At 40.0% G+C, this 25,571-nt stretch overlaps 1 protein-coding gene across 1 annotated transcript in view; it reads right to left on the bottom strand.

Annotated features, from left to right (window-relative positions):
* The window catches only part of GTF2F2 (general transcription factor IIF subunit 2), an 86,535-nt gene that overhangs the window by 15,573 nt on the left and 45,391 nt on the right, over positions 1 to 25,571 (bottom strand). The window contains exons 6-8 of the mRNA XM_063304579.1: positions 22,555 to 22,636; positions 3,553 to 3,652; positions 1,680 to 1,823 (exon numbers count right to left, since the gene is read on the bottom strand). Coding sequence (XP_063160649.1) covers positions 1,680 to 1,823; positions 3,553 to 3,652; positions 22,555 to 22,636 — 326 coding nt within the window. The remainder of the gene's footprint in view (positions 1 to 1,679; positions 1,824 to 3,552; positions 3,653 to 22,554; positions 22,637 to 25,571) is intronic.

Below are 25,571 nucleotides of genomic sequence, written 5' to 3'. Positions count from 1 at the left end.
TAAAACCACAAAAAGTGAAATAAAAATAACCACACCATCTTAGTATCCATGTATGCACAAAAAACACCCTTTTCATTTTAAGGAGAAACTAAACATTCTTTTTGTGTTGGGTTTCTCCTTAAAATCAAAAGGATGTATGCTTGTTATAGATTAGTATCTATAATCAGTAATTTTCCCCAGCAAAATACATGGGTAGATAAAGGTGATTGATTAGGAATTGGAGAGAAGCTGGAATAAAACAGTATTTAATTTAAGTCTTCAAGGTGCTTAAGCCCGATTCAAGCATTTGCCTGATCACGCGGAGTGGGGAGACAGTAGGAATACTCGCTAACCTCCCTAATATACACGCTGCTCTTCTCTGAGCCTCTTCTAGCTTGTCTGAATCATTTTTAAAGTGAATTGTCCAGACGCAGACACAACACCCAAGGTGGGGTAAGACAGAACCACCACTTCCAATCATTTGTGTATTTATCTGATGATGCTGTCTAAAATTTCGTTAAATTATTCTGCAATCCACATCCTACTGCTCAATCATACTCAGTTTGCAATTAACTACTTATTCCAATGTCTTATTCGTAAGTACCCTTAGCAAGCCAACTATCTCAGCCAACATTTCTTCTAAACCAGGGAAGCAGATTCACAAGTAATGTCTTCTGAGCAGCAATTGTATCAGCAGCAACCCTGGGCCAGGGATCACCAGTTTTTGAAAACAATGCAAAAGATGCCTGGGCAGGCAAGCACCCAGGTGAGAAGGCTCCCGTGCCCTTCTTTTTTTCCCCTTTGCTTTGCCTTTTCTTCCCCACCGCTATTCAATACCTCCTAGGGCCTGGAGTCCTGCAGAAGATCCATGGGCTTCAGCTTAGCTGCTGGGTGAGAAGACTCTCCTCTCCCTGTCCTTCCTTTGCAAAACCACATGTATTAGTGTGTCATCTCTGACAGAGAGTGGGAGACTGAATCTGGTTTGTAGGTGCGCACTGGCTACTGTGCAGCTGCACACCCACACCCACAGCTGAGAGAAGCACTGATGCTTACCCTTTACCTGTGCACTGGATTTTTGTTTCCTCTGTGTAGAAAGTTACACATGTCTCTGTTAAATGGTATTCTATTATTTTCAGCCCATTTTCTATACTATCAAGATCATTTTGAATTTTAATTCTGTCTTCTCAGCATTAGCCATCTACAAACTTGGTTAAATCTTCCTTCTAACTCTTCATCTATCATTAATAAAAATGTTGGCAAGTAGTGGGTCCAGGACTGAACCCTGTAGCACCCCATTCAATTCCTCACTTTAGTTTGATGAGGACCTGTTGATGGGAACTCTGAGATTATGATTTTTGAGCCAGTTATATATCTGCTTAATTATCACAACATTTTGCCTACACTGAATTGGCTTGCTTTTGTCAAATGCTTTCTCAACTCAAGATACAGTATTCCCACACTGTATTAAGGACATGACTCAATCAAAACTTGAAATACATTTAGTTTGGTAAAATTGGTTCTCAACCAACTTATGCTGACCTCTTGTAATTACCATGCTGTTTTAATTTTTTTCACTGTAAGGTTAACTTAAAAGACATATTTTGAAGAAATCTATTCTAAACATTAAACAACCTAGTTTTAGAAGCTGTTCCATTTATAAATAACAAATTGTATGACTTTTTTTCTGAAAAAGTACTTACCACTGGCTGTTTAGTTATATCCACTAAGTCTTTAATGTTGTAATACTGATGCTTTTCAAAAGCAGAAAAAAGCATATCCAACACTTGCTGTTTTTCAGCTCGAGCCCGCTTTCCATCTTCTTTTTTCTTCTTTTCATATTCAATCTATTAATTGAAATAACATAATAATAAAAAGTCTATTTTCAACCTAGTTCAGGAGCATTGTTTAACTGCAACAAGAGAAAGAATAAAGCTCCTTTCAGTTTTATGGTAGTGTGAAAAGGGATTTTAGGACATTCTGATAGAATGTAGTTTAATTAAAAAGACTTAATTTATCCCATAAAGCAATTCAACCCAGTTATGTGACACTCAAAACCATTCTTGACACAACAAACCAATTTTAATGTGTCTTTGTACCATCAGTCAATTCTCTTACGGAATGACAATTATCTCAATAAGTTTCTAAAAATCTCTAATTGTACATTTGTTTTGTGGCACTTGCCAAAGCACAAAAAGATCTTACAGCAGAAAGAGCAATATGCGAACAAAGAACTTGCCTTCTCAGTAGGGGAAGTGCTTGCTAGGATAAGCCACAGCAGAAGTTCAATTTATTGTTACCTCTGCTTTGGAGGCAGCATGTCTCCAGTTATATGGAATGACATAGAAGAGGGGTATGTGTTCATGTCCTGGTTATAAACACTCCAGAGGTATTTGGTGGGTCAAAATGCATAATATTCAAAATAAGATTATGTCTGTGTGTGCTATCTCAAGGCAGATGAGTGATCTGTGGCAATTAGAACCAAGATCCATTTCTTGAAGAGCCTCCAGGCCATGGACTAGGGCTGTCACTGAAGCTGTTAACCATGTGAATTGTAACTGAGCAAGCAGATCAGTTAAGTCCACTGATCTGCTCTCTGGTTCTAGATTGTGCATGCTCATGTCAAAGCAGGTGCCACCACAGAAGAAGAAAGCTGTCCAGTCAAACAGATAGGAGGAGATGCCTAGGTTGGTGCCTGTCAACTATGATTTTTATAATTACTGGTGTGATAAATCAAGCGTCCAGTCAACACAGCTCTGCTTTCACTGCAACTTTTGGAAATGAGCAAGCACAGAAGAAAGCAATGGCTAATGGGCAGTTGTCAACAGCAAAGAAGCTGAGAAAGGGAAGAAGACTTGAGGGGCTTTAACTCTTTAAAAAAAACAAAGGAAAAGGAAGATGCTGAAACTACTGCTGATTTTGTGCAAAGGCAATATAGGCTTCCATTCAGATATTCAGCTTTTCCTGGTCTACGAACAGAGGCTAGGTTTGAAGCCCATATATGGAATATATTCTTTTAGTATATTGTGAGCATTCATGTCTATTCAAAAGTAGGTCCCAGTTCTTGCAGGTAGGTGGCTATAACAACACAGTCTCATTTAGCCAACGGAAAAGATACATGCGTTGCTAAACTCTCAGATCAAAACGTATGGAGCTCAGTGCTTAAATGCTCCTGTACTGCAACCACTGTATACAATATAATTGCAGTACACTATCTAAAGATGTATACCACTAGTAATGGTGACTGAATCTTTAACAATAAGCAATATGGAAGCACAAATGAACTGAAGAGGATAAGCACTGACCTACATTTACAAAGCATTAGCCAAGATGACCAAACCATGAAGGGTTGTAATCCCATAACATCAGGAAGGCTATAGGTGTTCCCCAAATTTGCCAGAGCTGTCTATTCCAAAGTAAGCCCCACTCAGACTTCCTACAAGGATTCTATCTTAGCTCATCCTATGCCCTTACTAAATAGTGTTTGGCGCTGAATTACATATTCAGCAACCAGTTGAAGGCGTCTACAGTAAGTAGTAGTTGAAGAACCACAATAAAGTGTTGAAAGTAACTCACATTATACTGATGATTAGCCACGGGTTTATAATTTGTGGTCACAGCCTTATCTAGCTGCATTGTCCAGCTTACAGGTTTAGAAGATTCTTCTATCTGCAGTCTGAAGGAAGAAACAGCAAAAATCAGAGAGAACATTAAGAAGTGTGCCTACTTTAGGACTACTGTGCACAGTTCCGATTGTCACAGTCAAAAATCATTTGTGTAAAACAATGTAGAAAAGAGCAAATTAACAAAGGGTGAAATAGCTTTTTGGATTAGGCATTAGAGGCTTTATTTTTTTTTTTTTAAGGAAAGGCACCATAAAATAAACCCTATACAGTTATTAATGTTAGAAAAAGAAGATTGATTTCTAATGGATAAAAAATTCAGTGGAAGCCAGTACTGTATCTCTTTTTAGGGACATCCAATTGAAGCAACAGAGAAATGTGCTGCACACACATGCACTGGAAGATCTCTCTTTGAGACATTGAGAACAAAGCTATTGTCACTTTAAGATGTGTGGACTTCAACTCCCAGGATTCCCCAGCCAGCCACGGGAATTCTGGGAGTTGAGGTCCACACGTCTTAAAGTTGCCGAGGTTGAAAGACACTGCTTTACAGAATGAAAAATGTTAAGAAACCCTAAGATTTCTTCTGTACCAACACCACATGGTCTGAGTCTAGGTGGCTGCAAGCTCCCCTCCTAGAATATTTTAGTACAGTATTCCATCTTTCTAGTCAACTGTTAAAGGACAGCAATTGCAATAAAAATTCTATTATATCAATTACATTATTATTATTATTATAAAAATGGTGAACTACTATACAACCACATTGTTATGAACAATGGACAAGAAAATGCTAGATTTTGTGGAAAGGTGGGGGAGTGAGAGACATTTAGGGCATTCTTTGAAGTCAGTTTTCAGTGCACTCAAAACGAACATTAACTACGGGGCTCCTCGTTTTGTACACGCAAATCTGTGTGAGGAGACTCTTTGTCTTCTGCAAGGAAACTGCCCTGCACATATTTGACATATAATGCTGTCAAACATGCCAAATGTGAGTCCCAACAGATCCTGAAAACCTAGTTCTGGAAAAAGAAAAAAAAGAGTCCCAGGTTCTGTGCAGAAAAAAAAAAAAGAATTTAAAATGTAAACGGATCTTGTGATTTTCTGGATGTGCAATTCTGTGCTGCGGTAGCCCTTGATGGGTAACGAAAGACATCTCCTCATCAGAAACTGCAACTGTCAAGAAAAACAGTCAGGTATTTCTGAACCGTGAAGGTGCATTCTTAGAGAAATGGTTCAAATTTTCCAGAGAGAACTAGCTGTCTCCCCATCCTCTGCTTCTTCAAAGTACTGGTTAGACTTTTTATTCAGCCACTGCGAATGCTGTTGAAAGCCTTGATGGTGTGCCTGCGATACAGCTGGATGGACAGCAATTGTAAGGGAGGCATGAGAGCAGGACGGCATAGAAGTTGTCATAATGAATAGTTATAGTACTCAAAGTGATTACCAACACATTACGACGGGCTCTTAAATGAAGGGGCCAATTTCAAGCCTCTGAAGCTTTCTAACATGAAGATTTTTACAGCATCTTACAGCTCAACAAAGAAATATAATAGGTTTTATATGTACCTACAGGTTACAGGGATGGGAAATGCTTACCAATTGAGATTCATAGTCCAGGGAATGGAAAATATTTAAACACACTGCTGATTTCAGCGGAAGAGATGGGAGGATGGGGAGAGAAAGTTGCATTGCAGAATTACTTTGGAAGAGATCAAATATGAAATGGCTTTATATTTGGACATTCTATCCCAGGACATTCTACCATGTAATTATCAGGTAACACATGTGATGGACTAGTTAAAAAAATAAGCTTTAATCTATATTTAATCAGCAAGAACTGATGTTCAGTCATCAAATGAATCTTGGTTCATCTTTTCTGCTTTCAAATCAGTCATAGTAATTAGTTTTCTCAAGGATGGGCTCCTTGAAGTCAACAAGAGAATGACTGGAATTATATGCTCACTGGCATAGAGGTGCTGTGATTTCTGATATCTGACTTGTACCCACTGATTTCTTCATATATGTATGTGGGTTGACCTCTCCGATGTAGAGTTTGTTGCAGTGCTGCTTTCAGGTTGAAGCCATTAATGGACAGCTGGGACCCCTGAATGGAGCAGAGCTTAATACAGCAAAAGACGCACACAGAAGAAGAATATCTAAAATAGCATTAATGAGCACGTTAGAGAAATACAGATTATTGATCTTACACACTTAGCCCACCCAAGCATAAAAAATTACACACCTTGACAAAGTAGGTTCAAAAGTAGGCAAAATAAAATAAAATAAAATCTTACTAATTTATTTGGTCCAGTTACATCCATTCAGGAAAAATGATTCTTGTTCTTCTTTCCCTAAACTGAATTAACCCTTAGTCCTCATTGCTCCTAAAGGCTGCATACAGAAAGGGGGAAACCTCCTGACTCTATGGCCATGCATGGCCCCAAGATGGAAGGAGCAGCAGTCGCATGCTCCTATCCCAGATGGTGGAGGAGGAGGAAGGAAGGAAGGAAGGAAGGAAGGGAGGAAGGGAGGAATGTGGGAGGGGAACAAACAGCTTCCTCCAGAAGCACATAGAGAATTGCATCCTAGAACGAACTCGTCCACATGCTAATGAGGCATGCTGATTTGCTGAGACCTCCAACACAGATGAGGGGGTATACCCTGATGAAGGATGAATAAGTGTATGTAACCTCACACAACGATCCAGGCAGAGGAATCAAGCCCATGGCAGACCCAGATTCCAATTTTGTCTTATCAACTATTAGAGGTTCTAATAATGTCACCCATAATATCAGCAGTCATTGCTTACTACAGGATCACATTCAGACACCTACATTACATACACCCAACAGTACATACAGTATGTAGTAAGCATTGTTCACATTCTGAAAATGTCATTTTATCTGAGTTTTGAAAAGTGTTCCTTATTTCAAGGCTCTTCGGGTGGTAAAAATCTACCACAAATGCATTACTCCATTATTAAGAATGGCCTCAAGGTTGCACATTCAGATTTCTAACGAAGTGATGTTCTGTTACCAGTTTCCTCCGCTGAATTCTATATGTACTATATTTCATTCATAAGCCATGACAGTATCTTCTTTCCAAAAACCACAGCTGCAACTACATTTACTTTTTCTGCTCTCCAAAATACATGTTTTGCTTGCCCCCAAAACTGGTAACCCCACAGTGGTCTTCTCTGCTATCACAGTCATGGTGCAGGGGCTGAGAAAGTCAATACACAATGGCCTTAATTGTCATATTAATTGCTGCTACCTGTTATAGCTGGAAAGCAGAAAATTCCCCATGGAGATGTCAATGTAACGTGGAACAGAGTTCTAAGATCTCAAGTGCTTTCACAAGGTATGAAAAACTACTTGAGGTCAAATATATTATAGGGGTAAAAAAAATACAACTGAAAAGGTGCTGTGGGTTCCCATATTTTTTTACAGCTACTTAATATGCTATTTTGCCAATTCTGAACCAAGGTTAAAAAGAAAACCCAAAGGCATTTTCTTTTTATGAAGTCATGCGGGTCTCAGTCATTATGCCCTAAGGAGATCACTTCAAGATCTTTTTAGCACATAAAATCTGAAATAGTTCTTCCCCAAGAAAAGTATAAAAAGGACTTATTATTTCAAAAAGCACAATGCTTCTAAAAACATGCTGTTCAACATGCTGTCCCTTACACCTACTGCTATAGATCTGCTTCTGAGCTAGCATCTCATGCACAGTCCAGATTGCGCAGTGAGTCATTGAACTCTCTTATTTTCCTGAATTTTATTATAATGATAACAGACATCTGCAAGCATGACTGATTTCTCTGCATGATACATAAAGTTAGAATGGATGAAACAATGCTAGAAGTGCAAGGAGGGGGAGTTGGCAGGGGGTGGGGGGAGCTTAATTAAGCCCCAGGCTGAAAAACTTCGAAGAACACCTAATTTTGTACTGGGAATTATTAACAGCATTTCTCAAAAAAAAAAAGATTACATATTGATATTAGCTTATGTAAAAATAGATGTGTGTGGATAAAAGTGTTATATCAGCTACAAGATGATGACAGTATAAAAAGGACTTATTATTTAAGAACTTATTATTACTTTAAAGAACTATGAATCTCTTAGCATTAACCATTCCAACTGTAATAAGGCTATTGTTGAGAAGTATCTACCTCTATTTCCCCAATGTGGGAGCAAAATAGCAGAAGTCTATTTTTGTGATATCTACTGGACTTCTTGTCCAAGGTAGCTTTAAACCAATCTTTAGATTCTTTTAATTTCAGAAAAATTAAACGGGAACCTTCCAACTCACATCTCGGTTAAACCTTGTATTACCCACTCCCATCTTCTGTGGCCCTTTGCTTTGGAACTCAGTGCCCACCGCCATTTGCTTCTTGCAAGCGAAGAGTTCTCATCTCTGGAGCCTTTAACTTCTACTCTAGAGATGAGCAAAGGACAGGTGTGGCTCTACTAAGGAATCTCTGGGTATTTTACAGAAGAGCAGTTAGGACTTTGGATTCAAACTGTTCAACCACTGCAGTGCAAAATGAACCCCTCTGTAAACTTGGAGTAAACAAGAGTGGGTTTTTGTGTGAACTCCATCCCATTGAAACAAATTCCTTCCTGGGGTTAAGAGTTCTTTAATTCTAACAATAAAGAACCTCTTGACACCTTGAAGATTAACATATTATTTTGTAAGTTTTTATGGAGCACAGGTTATGAAATGCACAGAATACACACATCTATCACTGGGAGGAGAGCTAGAAAGAAGGGGAGGGGAGACTAGGGTGAGGTGACAGACAGCATTGGCTAGACCGTGACCATTAACAAGCAATGTTTAGATGTGACCCAGATACTCTTTCACTGAAGAGCTAGTTAACATATGTACTGTGATGATAAGAAACCATGCCCATTTTTTATTCTGTGGGAAATGGTATTAAATCTCCTAATAAACTCTAGCTCATCCCAGGATGATGTCCACCGATTCCTTTGCAGAGAGATCGACTCACTTATCCAGCGGAAAGGGCACTGGGCATTGCTGGCAGATGATGGCATGACCTCCATAAAAGGTGGTTCAGGGTGATCGTCCCGGATGCTATGGGCGATACTATTAGCCCTATCATGGTGTTGCTGGATAACTATGGAAATAGGGTTGGCATCTGGATCTGCTACTCAGGATTTCATTCCTGTTTTTGTGATATGATGCTGAGATATAATGGTCAGTAGCTGTTTTCAACTAGAATGGCAGGGCATTTGCGATGAACCCTGGGTCCTAGTAAAAAATGAATCATACAGAGCTGAGCACATTCCCTCTCCTCTGTAATTGTCTAGTGCTTTTAAACTGGGAATCAGTGCACAGGCTTTCTTCTCTCTTACTCAATCACCGTAGAGTGCCAACCTTTAGGGACTGCTTGGAAATACACTCCTGTTACTTACTACTCTGTGTTCAGTATGTACAGACAATCTTAAAGTGATCATTGGTTTTCTATCTTTCCTGTTAGGGGAAACAAGTAAGCTGTTTCTAAGTGGGGGGAGGGCAAACACACCACCAGGAGGAACAGGCGAAACGAGACACCATGGAACAACACACCCAACAAGGTGCCAATGCTGTGAACAGTGTCTTGTTAACACTACCAGAAGAGCTCAGTCCAGAAACCGCTGGCACTTGGCCTCCAACAGGGATGGTAATTAAACGACGCAGCCCTGCAGAGTGGCGCCTAAGTTGTGTCTGACCACCTCTCCCCAAATCATCTTCACTGCTCAGATGAAATGCTGCAGATTCAAGCATCAAGCATAAATTAAGCCTCCCCCCCACCCAAATGGCCATATGCCACCCTCCTCTGTCTGCCTTTTCAAAGCACAAAGCAACCATGCAGGCAGCCTTTTTTCTCATTAATCCTCAACCGCAGATGGCATGCATAGTCATTACACAGGCTTTACCAAGACGTTACATTTTCTCACAACTAGGAGGAGTGTTCCTGAATCCCTCGCAATAGGATAGGGAAGAGCTGCCAGGTTCCTAGCGTGCAATTAAAAAAAAAATCAGTTCCAGGAGACAGATGAAGGCGCACACAATTCCCTACAAAGGGAGTGCACTGTTTGGCTGCAAGTATGACAAGATTGGTGGTAAGACTTGCTGCAAACCTGCAGAAGCGTCCAGTTCAGAGCTAGGAATAAAACCCAAAAGAATAAAAAAACGCACCCCTCTCTCTGATGTCACACAGAAGGCTGCAGGTACCAGCAGTGAGACAAGGAATTCCCTATCCGAGTTTCTTCCTGCTAAAAAGTTGGGAAGCTGCAACTTTCAGCCTCCGAGTGTCCTCTTTTGCCATTCTGAGGATTCCCTTTGAAATAAGGTTGGAACCACATCCCAGTGCTGCCAGGGAAGCTGGAACACCCCACTCCCTTGTCAAAATGCCAGACCAGGATGTCCTGGAGCCAGAACATGCCACCCTCAAGACTTCTGGCACACCTCACTCAATCCTTCCTCATCTCCATCACTGGACTAGCCTTCTACTCCCCAAGGCCAAGAAAAGACAGTGCCCTTGTGCAACTGGTCTTCAGGGGGATGGTTCTTCTGATACTGGAAGTGCTTGTTTTGAGTATTTGTACGCCCCTTCCTCAAGAAAATTTCGGTGGCTGACAATAACACATGAAGTGCCTTTGCAAAATCCCAAATAATAAAAACATCCCATCTTAGAATCTTAAAAAATCTGCTGCGGTCTTCCAAATTTACTTCTCAGTGGTCCTGTGGAGGGCCCTATCCTCACTTTTCTTTACTGATTTACAGTCAAAGATTTAAAAAAGTCCTTTTTAAGATGTGTGGACTTCAGCTCCCAGAATTCCCCAGCCAGCCATGCTGGCTGGGGAATTCTGGGAGTTGGAGTCCACATATTGTAAAGTTACTGAGGTTAAGAAGCACTGCTCTGGAAGGTTTCCCAGTATTTCATATCTTTCTATTGTCTTTTCAGTATAATTTTTCACCAAGACAATATACAGGGATTGGAAATTTATTTCAAAAGATAAAAAAACTATGACAAGAAGTGCAGTGTAGAGCATTTCAGGCCAGTTATCCTAACCTTGGTTCTAAAATCTTCATTATGGGCCATTAAAAAACAAACATGCAGAAAAGGAAATGTTAGCTGATGCTTATAAATAAAAGCAGATTAAAATGAAAATGAGGGTCTTCATAACAGTTGTGGAAAGGCTCTTAAAAAGTCACCAATTGTTTATTTCAGGAGGGAGAGAAGGGGGATGTTTTGAGGAAATAACTGATCAGCTTTGCACCACTGATGGTTTATGAGATTAAGCAGGTAATACCACTGGGAACAACTGAAGCCTCATGGGGCAACGCTGGAACCTAGGCCAGACAATGCCACAGATGTGGCTGAAGGTAGATTTCCTTGTTTTTGTCCTGGGATTGGCTGGGACCTTAACTCAATTTTCCTTTTCAACTATGTTAAACTCCTTTCATGGCTTAAGCTATAGTTCTGGTGTCTCACACCTGGAACAAATTGGGAACCAGGGCTACCAATTTTGGTGATCATAATTGGAATGACATGGGGAGGCTGGGGAGAAAAAAAAAAGAGGTTTATGGGACTGCATGGGTCTTGCAGCTTCACATTATCCACTATCCTTATGGGATGCTGAATTCACAGCCTTGTGTTTGCAGTATCTGTTTTCTCCTAACCTTCAAGGTGGTTAGGACAATGTGGGTAGCACAGCTGAGAGAGACAGATTCCCAATCCTCCAGAATTATCATCTTAATTTCACCCATTCTAATTCTGTTTAACAGATCATCAGTCTTGAATTTATTTCCCATTAAATATAACCTACTTTCTCAAACAAACCAACTCCCAGTCTTTCAACAACTGAAATCCAGTAAGATATAACATAAATGGTTTGGGAAGACAAGGCCTGTAACATGCTGCACAATGGCAAGAATGTTCTTCCTGCATATTTTAAATTAAGCCAATTGCTGAATGTTAATGAAGTGGCAACCCATCTTCTGAGCTACGGAGAGGCTCTGTAGCCCTGTTTTTTTCAACATGATGAGAGAAGCATCACCAAGTGTATCTGGTTCAATTTTCTCATTTTGAGACTGGTCTTTGTCATGCAAATGACATCTTATTTTTAAAGGCATGGCTGCAAGCCCAGTCGATGTTAGATGAACCTTCGCAGTATGCTTTGGCAGCAGGAAAGAATCCAAGGCCTGACACACACGTAATTCTGAATAGTAAATGAGACATCATCCTTCAAGTTCAATCAATGAAAGTTCCTGGATTCAAGGGTATTGACATATATATTAATATCCACTAATAATTAAACATGACTGTTCAAATGGAGAAGCTAGTGGAAGCTAAATGAAAACAGCAGGATTTTGTAAGGAAGATGATACCCTGTGATGAAAGGTATATCCTTATGAGTTGGTATAATCAGAGAACGGTTGCTAATCCAGTCCAAGGTTTCGTCAGTGCAGGATCCACACCATCTATAAAGTGAATAGGCATTATTTCCATCACTTGGATAATTTTTAAAGATGCTAAGTAGCCCCAGGCTAAGGATATAGCCCTACCAGTTGATGTAGAACTATTTCAGTACACCCTTTGGGTGTGTTTATTTAACCAGATGCAAATCTACTGTCTAGCTGATACTTATTTATCTTACTCAAAAAGATATAAAGAGATCTTGTCAAATATTTTATTAAGATTATGGAACATTGCTCCATAGTATTCCTTTGGTCTAATAAATTGAGCCCAACATGACTTGCTGGCCTGCTCACAGCATTCTTTTCTCACATATATCCTACCTTAACAATCAGTCTTAGTACCCTACCAAGTACAGAGATTCAACTAAGTGGTGTGTAGTTATCCAAGTTGTTGTGTTCTTCCTTTTTTTAATATTGCAATTAAGTTTTCCTCAGTCTTCCAGTATCTCAGCAGTTCTCCAAGAGTTTTCAAGTCAGTTGAAGAACAGAGGTTCTGAGATCACTTCTGCTAACTTCTTCAATACTCTGGGATGTAATCTGTCTGGCCCTGGAGACTTGGATTCCTTTAAGGTGGGTTCTTCCTGTATTTATCAGTCCTGATAAATGGCTTCTGCTGCCAAAGGAAAGGCAACTGTAGATTAGATGGACAGATGCCAGCTCTTGCCCCATCTTCAACAGAGAAACATAAGGCTCTGAATTAGACTTTGGAAGGAATATAGGTGGTTGTAGACGAGAACAATAATGGTCTTGTGCATGAACTAAAATTCATCTACGCAACTCTGGCTATCACTCCAGGTGTTTCAATTCAAATGCCAATCTGACAGTTCATTTTGCAGTATCTGTACTAGTATAAGTTCAAGTGGATAAATCTGTTAAAATGAGTTTTCTCCATTTTTCTTCCTTTCATGCTCAGATGAAAAGGCTATTTATTCCAGAAGAACTTTGAAGTAAGTGGCTCCAAATATAGGACAGCTTGGAAAGAAGACTAATGACTTCCACTTCTTTCATGAAGCTCTCACAACTGAACTACAAAGCTTCTGAAGCCTTTTATTTTCAGACCTTTGTTCATGAAAATATAACTTTTAAATGGAAATCTCTCTCTTTTTTAAATGCTCAAGAACAGAGATATTTGTCTCAAGAACAGAGATTTTAAACTTACAGCAAGATTCTCACTTGCATTTTATTTCTCCTCAGAAACGATGTACTTTTTAGCATATATGTATCATTTATCTGTCAAGCTTGGCCTGCATTAATCCTCAGTGCTGCACGAGGGGTATAATAATCTTGAGGGATATATTAAAAACATACAGCCCTGCTAGATCAAGTTAAGGCCCATTTAGTCTGGCATTTTAGTCTGGATAACCACAGGGGCTCATAAGCAGGCGGTAGAGATAATCTTCTCCCACCATTGCTCCCCTGCAACTGGCACTGGAGGCATGGTATGGTGATACCTCCTGATAGATCCCCATGAATTTATCCAATCCCCAAGTGCTTCGCAGTGGAAACTGTACTTCCCAACTGGCAACTTGTGACCCATTTAGCGTGACTGTGTGCTGCTAGAACCACTAATAAAAAGCTATGAGTTAGCGGTTGATTACATTAAGGAAGGATTGCATGTACAGGACCATGGTGCTCATTCTGAAGCAGATGCTGAATCCAACCCAGCATTTCCATGCTGCTTTCAGCCTGGAGGTAACCCCTGACAGATGCTGAATGCAATCTAACATTCCCAACCCACAGGTTGGGAACCCATTGGTCTCAAGACCAATAACCCTTGATCAACCCGTCCTCCATGAATCTATCCAATCCTCTTTTAGAGCCGTCCATGTTAGTGGCCATCATCACATTTGGGGTTCATAAATCCCGCAGGTTAATGATATGTTGTGTGAATAAGTGCTTTCTTTTCTCTGTTTTAAATCTCCAGAAGAACTAAAACACTTAGAAGAACCAAAGCTAAAGCCATTTTAAAAAAGAAATAAAAACGCCAGATATTTTTAAAATTGCTGAAATCAAGGTAGAATATGACTCAGGCCTTGTATTTGTCATGTATTCTTTCCACCCAACAATCCCAGCTTGGGAAATTTTGTTCCTTCCAATGAAGTAGTAAGTAAACACAGGATCCATTTATTCATATATATCTGGATTTCCATCCTATTTTCTTTAGAAGATGTTAACATATATTTAATTGTTCAGTGCGAAGAAAAGTGCTGAGGTAGGAAATAATAAGAACCTCTGCTAAGGGGCTTTAGGTAATGACAGATTTTCTGAGATACACAATAAAAGAAAACAGGTATAATAATTTAAGGCTTCTATCTTATTTTAATGCAATGTGTGCTTTCCTTTTGGCAAGCCTGGGAGGTAAGTTTTTCAATAAATAATTCTGTTTTCCCCTACAAAGAAAACAGGGGAGAGGAAATAGGGTTAATTGGGGGGAGGAAACCACCACAAAGGGTTACTTCCTCTCTTGGCAGGATGGCCCAGGATCTGAGAGCTATGATTGCCATTTGCTGATGTTTATACAATCCCATCTTCCCTAAATTGGATTTAATAATACACAATCTTTACAGCAAAGTATCTGAAACGAAGTCTCTCAAATGAGTTGTGTATTTTTCCCCCAGAAACTTGAAAATGATGTTTCCAAATTTGAAATTTGAAATGTGTAATGGATGCTCCATGTCTTATTGCACTATCTCAGTAGTGAAGACATATCATACAAAGAAAAAAGCTGAGATAATACTCAACATTTCCAATTCTTCAATTTTCAAATAATATATACCAGTATGCAACAGATGAGAAGCAGATTTGTATCTAGCTAGCAACACAAGGTCATACCAATTAAATCCAATGAAAAGGGAGCAGGAATTAATATTATAGCGCTTTTCCATAAATCCAAGAATCAGCTATATAGCCTCTGTTGAGACCATCTGAATAAGGAGACAAAAGTACAACCGTGTCACTCAAATCAATTCAAAGGCATAACTTTAAGATAGGAAACATCTGACCGACATCACTTCGTGGAAAAAGGATCTAGATTTTCATGTCTTGAGCACAATCTGAACATGAATCTGAATGAAATGTATTTGCTAAAGGACTGATATAATCTTAGGTTTCATTAACCTAGTATTCCAGAACATGAGAACAAACATCTGTTTTATTATGCATTGATTGGTTGGATTATATTGCTTACACAGACAAATTGGATCAGTTTCTAGATTGGGGGGGGAGGAGTATCTTGGTACTAGGGTTGTGCAAAGCTTAAATTCAGTGATTCAACTAGAAGGTGATTCATCTGAATCGCACCATCTAAATTGAGTTTCTAGATTGGATCAACAATCATTTGGACTCAACTACAAGACTGAATGGTGAAATTGAATACCTCTCTTTTCAATTCAAACCAACTCTCCATATCAAATAATCTGAACCTGAGCCAGTTCACACACCTCTACTGAATACCCAATACCTTTGAAAAAGTGCTAGCCGACATTAGCCTGAAGATTATATTATGGGGATATATGGCACGGGTCTTCAAATATCTGAAAGGCTATCTAAAGAGGATGTCAGCCCTTCAAAGTCAAGAAACAACACAGGAGAGATTCCAAGAATCTCTTTATTGTTGTAGGATATTATAACAGAATCTTGAAACCCTGACCCCATCTTATACTAAACAAAATCGGGGGAGGAGGGGGTATATTGAGTTTTTCACACACTTCCCTCTTGCTCAAGACTGTGTAATTTCTTCTGCAAGTCTCCCCTTAACAGCTACACTTTCCTTCTCCAAAATTAGTTTTAAATTATTTTACAGAGGATGGGAGCAAGTGTATCTTCTGTAGCTTCTGAGTACAAGGTTCCACCTAAATTCAGTGTAGATATTTTATGGAAGAAACAATCTTCTGTACATATGTGATATCTTTTAATCCAAAAGCTTATTATCTAGTCATGTTGTATCTTTGAAATCTCTGAAGTTACCTACTGAGTGTGGAGTTGAATTTCAGGAGAGGAGACATTTATTGCCAGATCTGCTATGAAGTCTGACACGAATGATGCACACCACCTAATATTCATGAGAAGTAATTAAGCAGAGGGTGGCTGCCGATTAGTCAGGGATGGTGTAGTTATAGCCATCCTCTCTGAGCAGGAGAATGGACTAGAGGTATTCCAAGACCTTTAATTCCATTATTCTAATCTAAATATTATTAAAATTGCATGCAATGATATTGGATGGTAGTACCATAAATCATATAATCATGATACTTGGGGAAGAATCTCTTATCCACATTACAAGAAATATAGCTAAATGTTGAGAAAATGCAACGCCTTCCTGTTAGGAATCCCATTTTTTAAGGGAAAACATCTCACCATTATGCATCAAATGAACCACAGTGAATTAATTGTGTGAAGCACAAGAAAATGGAAAACCCTGTTAGTAATTTTATTCATTCAGGGATGGCACAACTTCAGGTTAGAAAGATCGAACTGGTTTCTATCATAAGCCACTACACAGTTTAAGAATATTGCTTGCAAAAAGTAGCCAAGGCAGAGTGACAACCCACACACCATAGCAATTTAACTGTTTTTGTTCTTTTTTTCCCCTCATGCTTCCTGTTCCAGATTTTATGACACAAAGAAAGAAAATGTGTTGCAGTTCACTGGGGTTTGTGACCTTTTCCTAAAACTGAGGGGGAATTCAAACAGGTTATTTCTAAAACATAGACGACATACACAAAATAAGTTCTGTATGTAATAACTTAATGGAATCCATTTCTATGTATCTTCAGAACTTAACCAGTTAAATTCTCCAGGGATTTAACTAATCAAATTTGATTAAACATTTTGCCCCATTATTGTGCTGGAAATCAGACAGGTGACATGACCCTGACAGATGTCTGATTATTATTATATATTAAAATACAAAAAAAAAAAGGATAAAACATGGAATAATATCCATATTACATACAGTAGATAGAAAAGGGAAAGTAAATGTATATCACAATGCCTCTCCTCAAATGTCTTGATGACAGAAGTGTTAAATGAGAAGAGGAAGGGTGCCCTCAAGAAAAATTCACCTGCCTGGATGAGGGTGCGACCAAAGCACAATGCCAAAGAATGATAACCATCTTACACATCTTTCTCTTCCTCCTCAGAATCCAGGTGAAAATTACTTAAGCTGTTCTCCTGCATTGGTCCAACTTGTGTGCATGTAGGAATGTGTGCACATGTGTGGATTGCTTGCCCTTCTTACTACAGTGGGACCACCACATTTACAGGGGAAATTTCATCTTCTTTTTACCAGCACAGGAGGATGAGAAGGTTATGAAAAGAGAAAGCCAACAATCTTCCTCCCTTGGGCAGAGAGAGCATTAGAGTAACATGCTAGGAGCAAGTTGAGTATGGTAATTAGTTATAAGCACCAATAATGAACAGTGTGTTCAGGACCGAATGAGTGAGTGATACCAAAAAGGGTTTTAAAAATGGCCTACAGTATTCCATAAGTAGAAAATAAAGCATGGATTTTTTTTATCTGATAGTTCTTACTAGTTTATTAAAGGATGGTTTCTTTTGCTATTTTTGGCCTTGCTCCTATCACGTTGTTCCCAATGTTACTATAGACTGATTTGGAGCTATCTGATTCCTGCACACACACACATGCACAAGTACCCACACACACACACGCACACACACCTTGTGCTATGCATTTGAGTGAAGATAAGAATTAGCATATATGAGACTCCCTTAGAACAGGCCACAAAGCAGGAGGATTGCTCAAATGGATGTTAGTTTCTACAGCGAGTCTAAAAATACAAGAATGAAGATTTCTATGACGACACAAGAGAGAGTTCTCAAAACCTGAAGTGGTCCTCAAATCCAGAGATAGTTCCCATGAGAGCCAGATGAAACAATGGTGCTCCGGTTGAAAAGTACCAGGAAACATGAGAAGAGGGTAAATGTGGGATTGTTCCAGCTTGGATGGACTGGTCAAATCTTGTTGGAAGTTGTAAAGATGTATGGAAACTGTAGTACTTCTGAGTTAATGCACAGAATGAGGTATTGAACATACAGTATAGGGTCCAGCCATGATTCCGCTAAAACAGGGTATCCTGCTGAGGTGTACTTCCTTGGGGAGGTACAGACAGAGTCCAGAGGAGGTGTGAAGAACCTCTAGTTACATCGTTACAATAAATCCACCTTTCCCAAAGTTTCGTTGTATTGTTTTCATTGTTCATTCATGTTCATCTTGGTGTTTGGATTTTTAGGGAAGGTGTATACATTAAGATAAAGGGAGGTGTGACGGCAAAAAGTCTAGGAACCCTTGTTCTAGAATAACCGAACATAGCCCAGCCAGCTAGAGCTTGTGCTGGGTAGGCAGGCATGGCTGTTTAAATATGCGTGGACAGCCATTTAACTCCTGTAAACTCTGTAATCTTTCCATTTCGCTAGGGTCACCTCCTAATTGTTTACCATAAATAAGTGCTCTGGGGGTGGGCAGGGGGAATAATCACTTGGATTCTGAGCAAATTAGGTTCTTTACATGATTAAAGGGTAAAATTAGGATAAACATTTTTCCAGATTACTTCATGTTATCTCATTAATTTGCTTTTTAAGCACCTGATCCTACTGGACTTATTATAATGCTTTCAGAAGGAATAAATTATTTATTGTGGATGCATAGGCATGTCTGAATAGAACACGAATTCAACTGAAACACAGATCCAGCAAAAATGGGGGGGGGGCGCTTCTTTTCAGGGTCACTTAAGTTAGGGATGGGGAAGATATGTTGGCCTAGAGCCGAACTGACTCTGGGCAAGCACGCTGGAGCTGCATCAGTGGCCTTAATATGTTTGCTCAGACCACTCACCCCCAAACCCCCTTTGTACCTTACACTGTCAAATTACAGTTTATTTACTATAATTCAGCTGTAGAGCTGCTTCCACCAACACCAATGGAGGCTTTTAAAAGCCCAATTGGTGCATTATGAGTAATTTTAGATGTAACAACAGCATTCAGCTTACCCTACTATTGTGAACCAATAACAGCCTCCAAACTCTTTAAGGGCAGCACTGTCATGAGTAAGGATGGCCAGCAGGGGGCTCCCATCCAGACTGTCAAGCGCATGCGTAGCACTGAGGAATTGGTCAGCCATTCAAAGAGACACAGATCGGGACCGCCTTAACCCTTGGGGGTTATATGTCTGGGTTTTCCCCACGCTTCTTCAGTTTGTTAGGATTCCTGTTAAGTACTAGCAATAAATATTAGAGACCAGTTCCTTGTCTCAGTGTGTTTCCTGGTTGTTAGGACAAGCACCATGTCAAGTATGGTGAAACAGAGGAACAGCAAAGTGATGAAAGCACAAGTCCCTATTGCAAGGGTTTTGCAATCCCCAAAGACCGACAATTAGCACATCAGATAAAGCTTGCTCATGGCTTCTACCTGCTGCTCCAGCAGTAGCTGCAAGTCCAGGAAGACCCTCAAGTCATAGAGCTGCTTCTTCAAGACAAGCACAACCCCACCCAGAGTCAAGTTAGAAATTGGATCACACCAGATTAACCTCTTTCCTCTGCCCTCAGCAAGACAGGAATGTCTTGGAGATGCCTTGCTTCATGGAGTTTATCTCCTAACAGAAGATGTCAGGAAAAATAAAACCCTCCATCACTCCTACTTCATGCCTGCCTAAAGATTTGCAGTTCGTTTTTTGAAAGCATCACCTGGTCTTGGTTGAGTAGTTGATAGTCAACACCGCTTCGATGCCAAGTTTATCTATCTGGGTACCTGAGCAGAAATGGATATTGTGTGCAACCATCGCTTCTATTTCTTTTGAACCAGCTGCATCCTTCAACTGCTGTATTCCAAACATCCCACAATGTTTCAGTTATATCTACCAAATCATACATGCTTTCTTGTAGCTTAACCGATGTCAGGGGAAGATAATTTAAAGCCTAATTGCAGTGCGGGGATACAATTTTTGAGGGTAGTCATAGTGTTGAGGAAAGAAGGGTTAATTCATCTCTCCCCAGCAGCAATCTCTTTTGGAACGTGATGTCCCCTAACTCTGTAGTAGTTACGCTTTGACCTACCTCCACTGACAACAGTGGAGGCAGCTATAGTGGGTTCTAGGACTGGAGAAGAGCTCTTACCTCTGATTAGCTGCTACTGACTCAGTTAGGGTTAGGGTTTCCCTTTCTGTGGCTTAGTAGAAAGAGGCGACCGGAAGGAATGAAACGGGGAACATAGGTGGGCCATATTGAACCCTTAGGCTGGAGTTTCCCTAGGTTGACTAGCTAATCACAATCATAGGGTGCTTGTGATCCTGAAAAGCTTATCCTAATTTTTTAAAGAATCCTATACACCAGCATCATCTACTTTAAATACATTTTTCTTGTTTGTTTTCTAAATAACGTTGCTATTCTTTAAACCAGGGTTTCTCAGCCAGGATTCTGTGGCACCCGAGGGTTCCACAAGAGGTCACTAGGGGTTCCCTGGGAGATCACGGTTTATTTTAAAAAATTATTTCAAATTCGGGCAATTTCACATTAAAAAGGTAAATCTCATTCTTTATTTTTAGATTAAGAACACTGTTAATGCATACATACATGCCTACCTGTGAAATGAATACAGTAATTTTGTACCTTCTGGCCTATATTTGAGCCTGAATGTGTAGGTTTCCTGAAGCCTGAAAAACATTTCAAGGGTTCTTCCAGGGTCAAAAGGTTGAGAAAGTGTCCTAACAGTGAGACACACACTGAGACGAGGAACAGTTCTCTAGTGTTTATTACTGCTACATAAACAGAATCCTAACAAACTGAAGAAGCGTGGGAAAAACCCAGACAGATAAACCCCCAAAGCTAAGTCGGGCCTGATCTGTGTCTCTTTGAATGGCTGCTTAATTCCTCAGTACTACGCATGCGTTTTCCACCCTGGATGGGAGCCCCTTCCTGCTCGCCATCATTACTCATGACAGAAAGGCTGCTTTAAACTAAAAGGCCAAAAATCTGCTTTATGCCAGAAAAAAAATAGATACTCTAGATAGTGCCTTAACCTAGCTGCAGGGGTGGAGTAGAGGAATCTGTGAGATTTGCTACTTCCAAGAATTAACAACTAAATACTGATCAAGTATTTTTTTTCACAGAAAGAGAATGTTTAATTGATACAGACTGATACTTCACAGAGGGAGAGACGAAAAATGATGGTACCTCTTCCGATGTTCTGCAGTGTTACAGCTGGGTTCATAGCTATCATCATAACAAGGAAATAGCAAGTCACCTTCTTAACTCCATGGTAAACTGATTGTTTCTTAGGAAATACTGCTACTTTACTACATTGATTGGTCATCTGCTGTCAAATCAGTGTTGACTCTTAGCAACCACATTGATAGACCTTCTTCAGTATGATCAGTCCCCAACCCAGTCCATAAAATTTTCCAACACTGCACCTGTCACCGCTGTAATTCAGTCTATCCACTTTACTGTTGGTCATCCTCTTCTTCTCTTTCTATCCACCCTTCCCAGTATTACAGGCTTCTCAAGAGAGCTAGCTCTTTGTATAATATGTCCAAATTATGATAATTTGAGCCTGGTCATTTGTGCCTCAAGTGAGAATTCTGATTTGATTTTTTTCCCCTTCTTGGCTATCTCAGGAGTCTTCTCCAACACCAAGTTCAAAGGCATCTACATCCTACCTCTTCAACATCCAACTTTCATCTTCATAGAGTGTCACAGGGAAAACCACTGCCTGTAGATCCTGATCTTTGTTGGTATAGACAGGTCATGGCATCTGAGTATCTTTTCCACCGTTTCAGCTCTACTGTAAACTACTGTACATATGAAGTCTGCCTTGCACGAAGAAAGCAATGAACTGTGCCACAATAAAGAGGCTGATAGGATATCAGATCTGATTAATGCACAGCCAAGTTACCAGCCATGGTACTGTTCACCTTAAAGTATTAAACAAGGAATGCTGAAGAAACACGCAATATATCTCCATTCCTTTTCTAGAAGAACAGCCAGTGGTCTGAAAGAAAACCAAGGGTATGCCAAAAGTAGGTACAGAAAAATACAAACTGGAAAAATCAACCCAGTTAGTATTAATTTTCTAAGCAACAAGGTGGTAGTTGCAGAATGTGTATTGGCTACATCTCTGTTACTGGAGATGTAGGTGCATCACAACAACTGAGGAAGTCTTCAGAATAGGTTTACAACCTGTAACAGATTATGAAAACTAAGGAGATAGAGGACTCCTAATGCATGGGGCCATGTCACCTTAGTGCTACTAAAGCTAAACCCACGTAGGAAGCCCTGACCATTAAGACTTGAAGCCCATTCGGGCTGAATCCTTTACTGATCATACAAGTAGAGATGTTACTGAAGCCTTGCAAAAGTAAATGCGCACATTCCAACAAATGATTAAAAAAGGACGGCTTTTGGGGGGAGATGGGCGGTGACAGAAATTTGAAAAATAAATAAATAAGGCTCACCGTTTCAGCTTCATGTAATTTTCACTGGCTGCAGGTCGGCATTCTGCACGTTGGACCACTATTCCTTCCAGCGAGAGTTTCTCTTGAACACAAGAAGACCCAAATTAGCAACAAGGCTCACAAACAAACAAACAAACAAACAAACAAAACGGTTTTGGTTTTGCAAAATTTGTCTCTCAAAACGCACTTCTCAAAGATTTTGCAGAATTGTTTTGGTCCTCTAGAACCAGTTCATTCAACAATCCCGATGAAATAAACCATTATATATACGGAAGTCATTTCCCAATGTTAGAAAAAGAACCAATCTGTTTTCTCTTGCACAGGTATGCCAGCCGCCCAGAAGTACAAATGCAGCGTTTTCATTAAGGTTACACTAGCACATGGTTATGGGGAACAGGACTAAGTAGCATAATTCACAAATAGGATTTCACTGTTAATATAGCAGCTATTTATAAGGTAGCTGAATAATATTTACAGGCAACCAAATCTACCTTTTTAAATCTGCTAATTTAGTATTATTCCTGCACATAACTCGCAGCAAGTTAATACAGAAAACACGTGGAATTAATTCGCATGACTAAAGATAAAAGTTTGGAAACTAGAGATGTTGTGTGTGGCATGTATTATTTTATTATAATGTATTTAATAATGTATACAGTTTTACATAGTTTATAGACAAAAAATAATCAGGCCCTCTGAAGCCAAGGATTCTCTGATCAAAAACAGACCAGGAGGAAAAACAAGAGGAAAGGCAACCAAAGATGAGAAAGGATGAACATGAACTAATTCATTAATATACACTTAAAACCTAGCTAGAAAGTCAGTGTGGTGTGGCAGTGAAGGAGCTCCACTATCAGTGAGAAGACCCAGATTCTAGTCCTCCCTTAGGCATGGAGCTGGCTGGGTGATTTTGGGCCAGTCATTCTCAGCCCTAGACTGAGAAGTCAAAAACCATCTATCTACCAACCCACACTGGACCAGTATGGTCAATTATGGTCCATAACCTTCAGCAAAGAGGGTTTCAGACTGCAGTAGGTTGATTAGACTAATTAGACTGACTGACTGACTGACAGACAGACACACACACACACACACACAGATTACTTAAATTTGTATGCTGTCTATTCCCATTTTGGGGCTGTAGGTGGCTTGTACCCATCTATATACAATCGAACGTTCAATATAATCACTGAGTCTGGAATGCTAAGTGTAATAATGGCTAATGCTGTTTCTTTTTGGCACGACTTTTATATGTCTCGACAGGTGGCAGCACCTGGGATGACTCTGTCTAGGCTCAGAAGCTAGTCAGAGTCAGACTCAGTTAATACCTAAATGGGGGACCTCAAGGGAATCCCAACACTGAAGGCTAGCTGGGGAAGTTGAAGAAGCATCTCCAAAGAAGGGAGTGACAAACCACTTCCATATTTGATCAAGAGAACTACAGGGATGGGTTGAGGTTGACTTGAAGGAGCCTTTCTTTATATGGCAGTAGAGCCAACACAGACTTTTCTGCCGTGGCTCCTACCCCACCAATTGACCTCCTCTTTTAGTATCCTAAATCCCAATGTGTTTTTCAAAAACCTCGTTTTGGGTATCGCCTTTTCCAGTCGTCAACTCACCCCAATAAATGTTGTTTATGGACTGTTTTTATTCGCTTATATCCTGTTTTTATCTTCTGCTTGTATGAATTGCTATAAACCACTTAGAAGGGGGTGAGCCGAGTTAGTCTGTGGTAGCCAAAAACCTAGAGGACTCTGGTAGTGCCTTTTCAGACCAAAACATTTTATTAAAAGGCAGAAGCTATGCTCACAAAAGTGTATGCCTTTTAATCAACTCAGTGAGGGTGCTACTGGGCTCCTCCTGACTTTATAAACCACTCAGGGGTTGTTAAAATCAGCAGCGTATAAACTCCAAGGCTGGGCAGGGCTTTTGACTTGATCTCCAAAAGGTGCGTCGGAATCCACAGGAGGCTGGATGCAGCACCCGTCTGTAACGCTGGAAAGCTGCCACAGCTTGTGCAGCTGCTGTGCAATCCTGGGAAAAGACACAGCTGCTTTAAGATGTTGTACACGGGCGCTCGCCTTGTGCTCCCGTGTGCTCGGAAGCACCACTTGGAGATCATATCCACAGGGCTGTGCTGCTTGAATCAGTAACTTCTATCAAACTGAATGTGAACAGAAAATTAATTGTGGGGTGTGCCTGTTCTCCCTAAACCTGTGGCACCAAAAACTCTCTTGTAACTGACAGGGAAGCCTAAGCCTTAAAATGCATTAAGAAGTCAAGACGAATAGCTGAAACCCCCACCTTGATTCTTGGTTCTTTGATTCTGACAAATAAGCCACATGAAAGCTGGGCGGGGGTTAATCTGCTGTCTTGCTGTGGGATGCAAAACTGCAGATTGTTCCCTTCTGAATCCATCACCTCCTCTGAAGAGATCTTCTCTAAAGGAACAGGCACCTATTTTTCCACAGGTCCTCTCCTCTTATACCTTGCTGCAAATGTTTGCATTTTTGAAAACTAAGCCTTAAAGCCACAGCTGCTACCAAGAGAAGCCAGCCAGCCTCTACCTTACATCTTCTGTTATTCTTCTCCATCCCTTAAGTGTTGCTAAGATGTACCGCTATTGATATGCAAAGGTTGACCTACCTATTCTCTTGTCCATAGAAACAGCAATCCCACTTCTACTGAAAATAAACTGATCTATCAAATATCTCCCCATAAATCAAAATCAGAATAAGTCATCTTTTCTTTCACAATTTGTATGCAAGGAATGGCTGTCTGTCAGAAATAACACACCCAGACAGTACTGTTCTCAGGCTGCTTCAAAGCAAATTTCCCCCCAGGAATCATATATAAATCCACACTCGTTACTACTGCTTCCAGATCTGATCTGCTGTATTTCAATATTTTAACTGCTGTGTTTGTATGCAAAGGAGCAAAGCGAACAATGGGGATGAGAAGCTCTGAAAAATCCTTCATCACCTTAAACATTACAGGTTTTCGAGCATGTTTCTGAA

Source organism: Candoia aspera, chromosome 5 (genome assembly GCF_035149785.1).
Source record: "Candoia aspera isolate rCanAsp1 chromosome 5, rCanAsp1.hap2, whole genome shotgun sequence".
NCBI classification, from domain to species: Eukaryota; Metazoa; Chordata; class Lepidosauria; order Squamata; family Boidae; genus Candoia; species Candoia aspera.
This window is presented reverse-complemented; position numbering and strand designations above follow the sequence as displayed.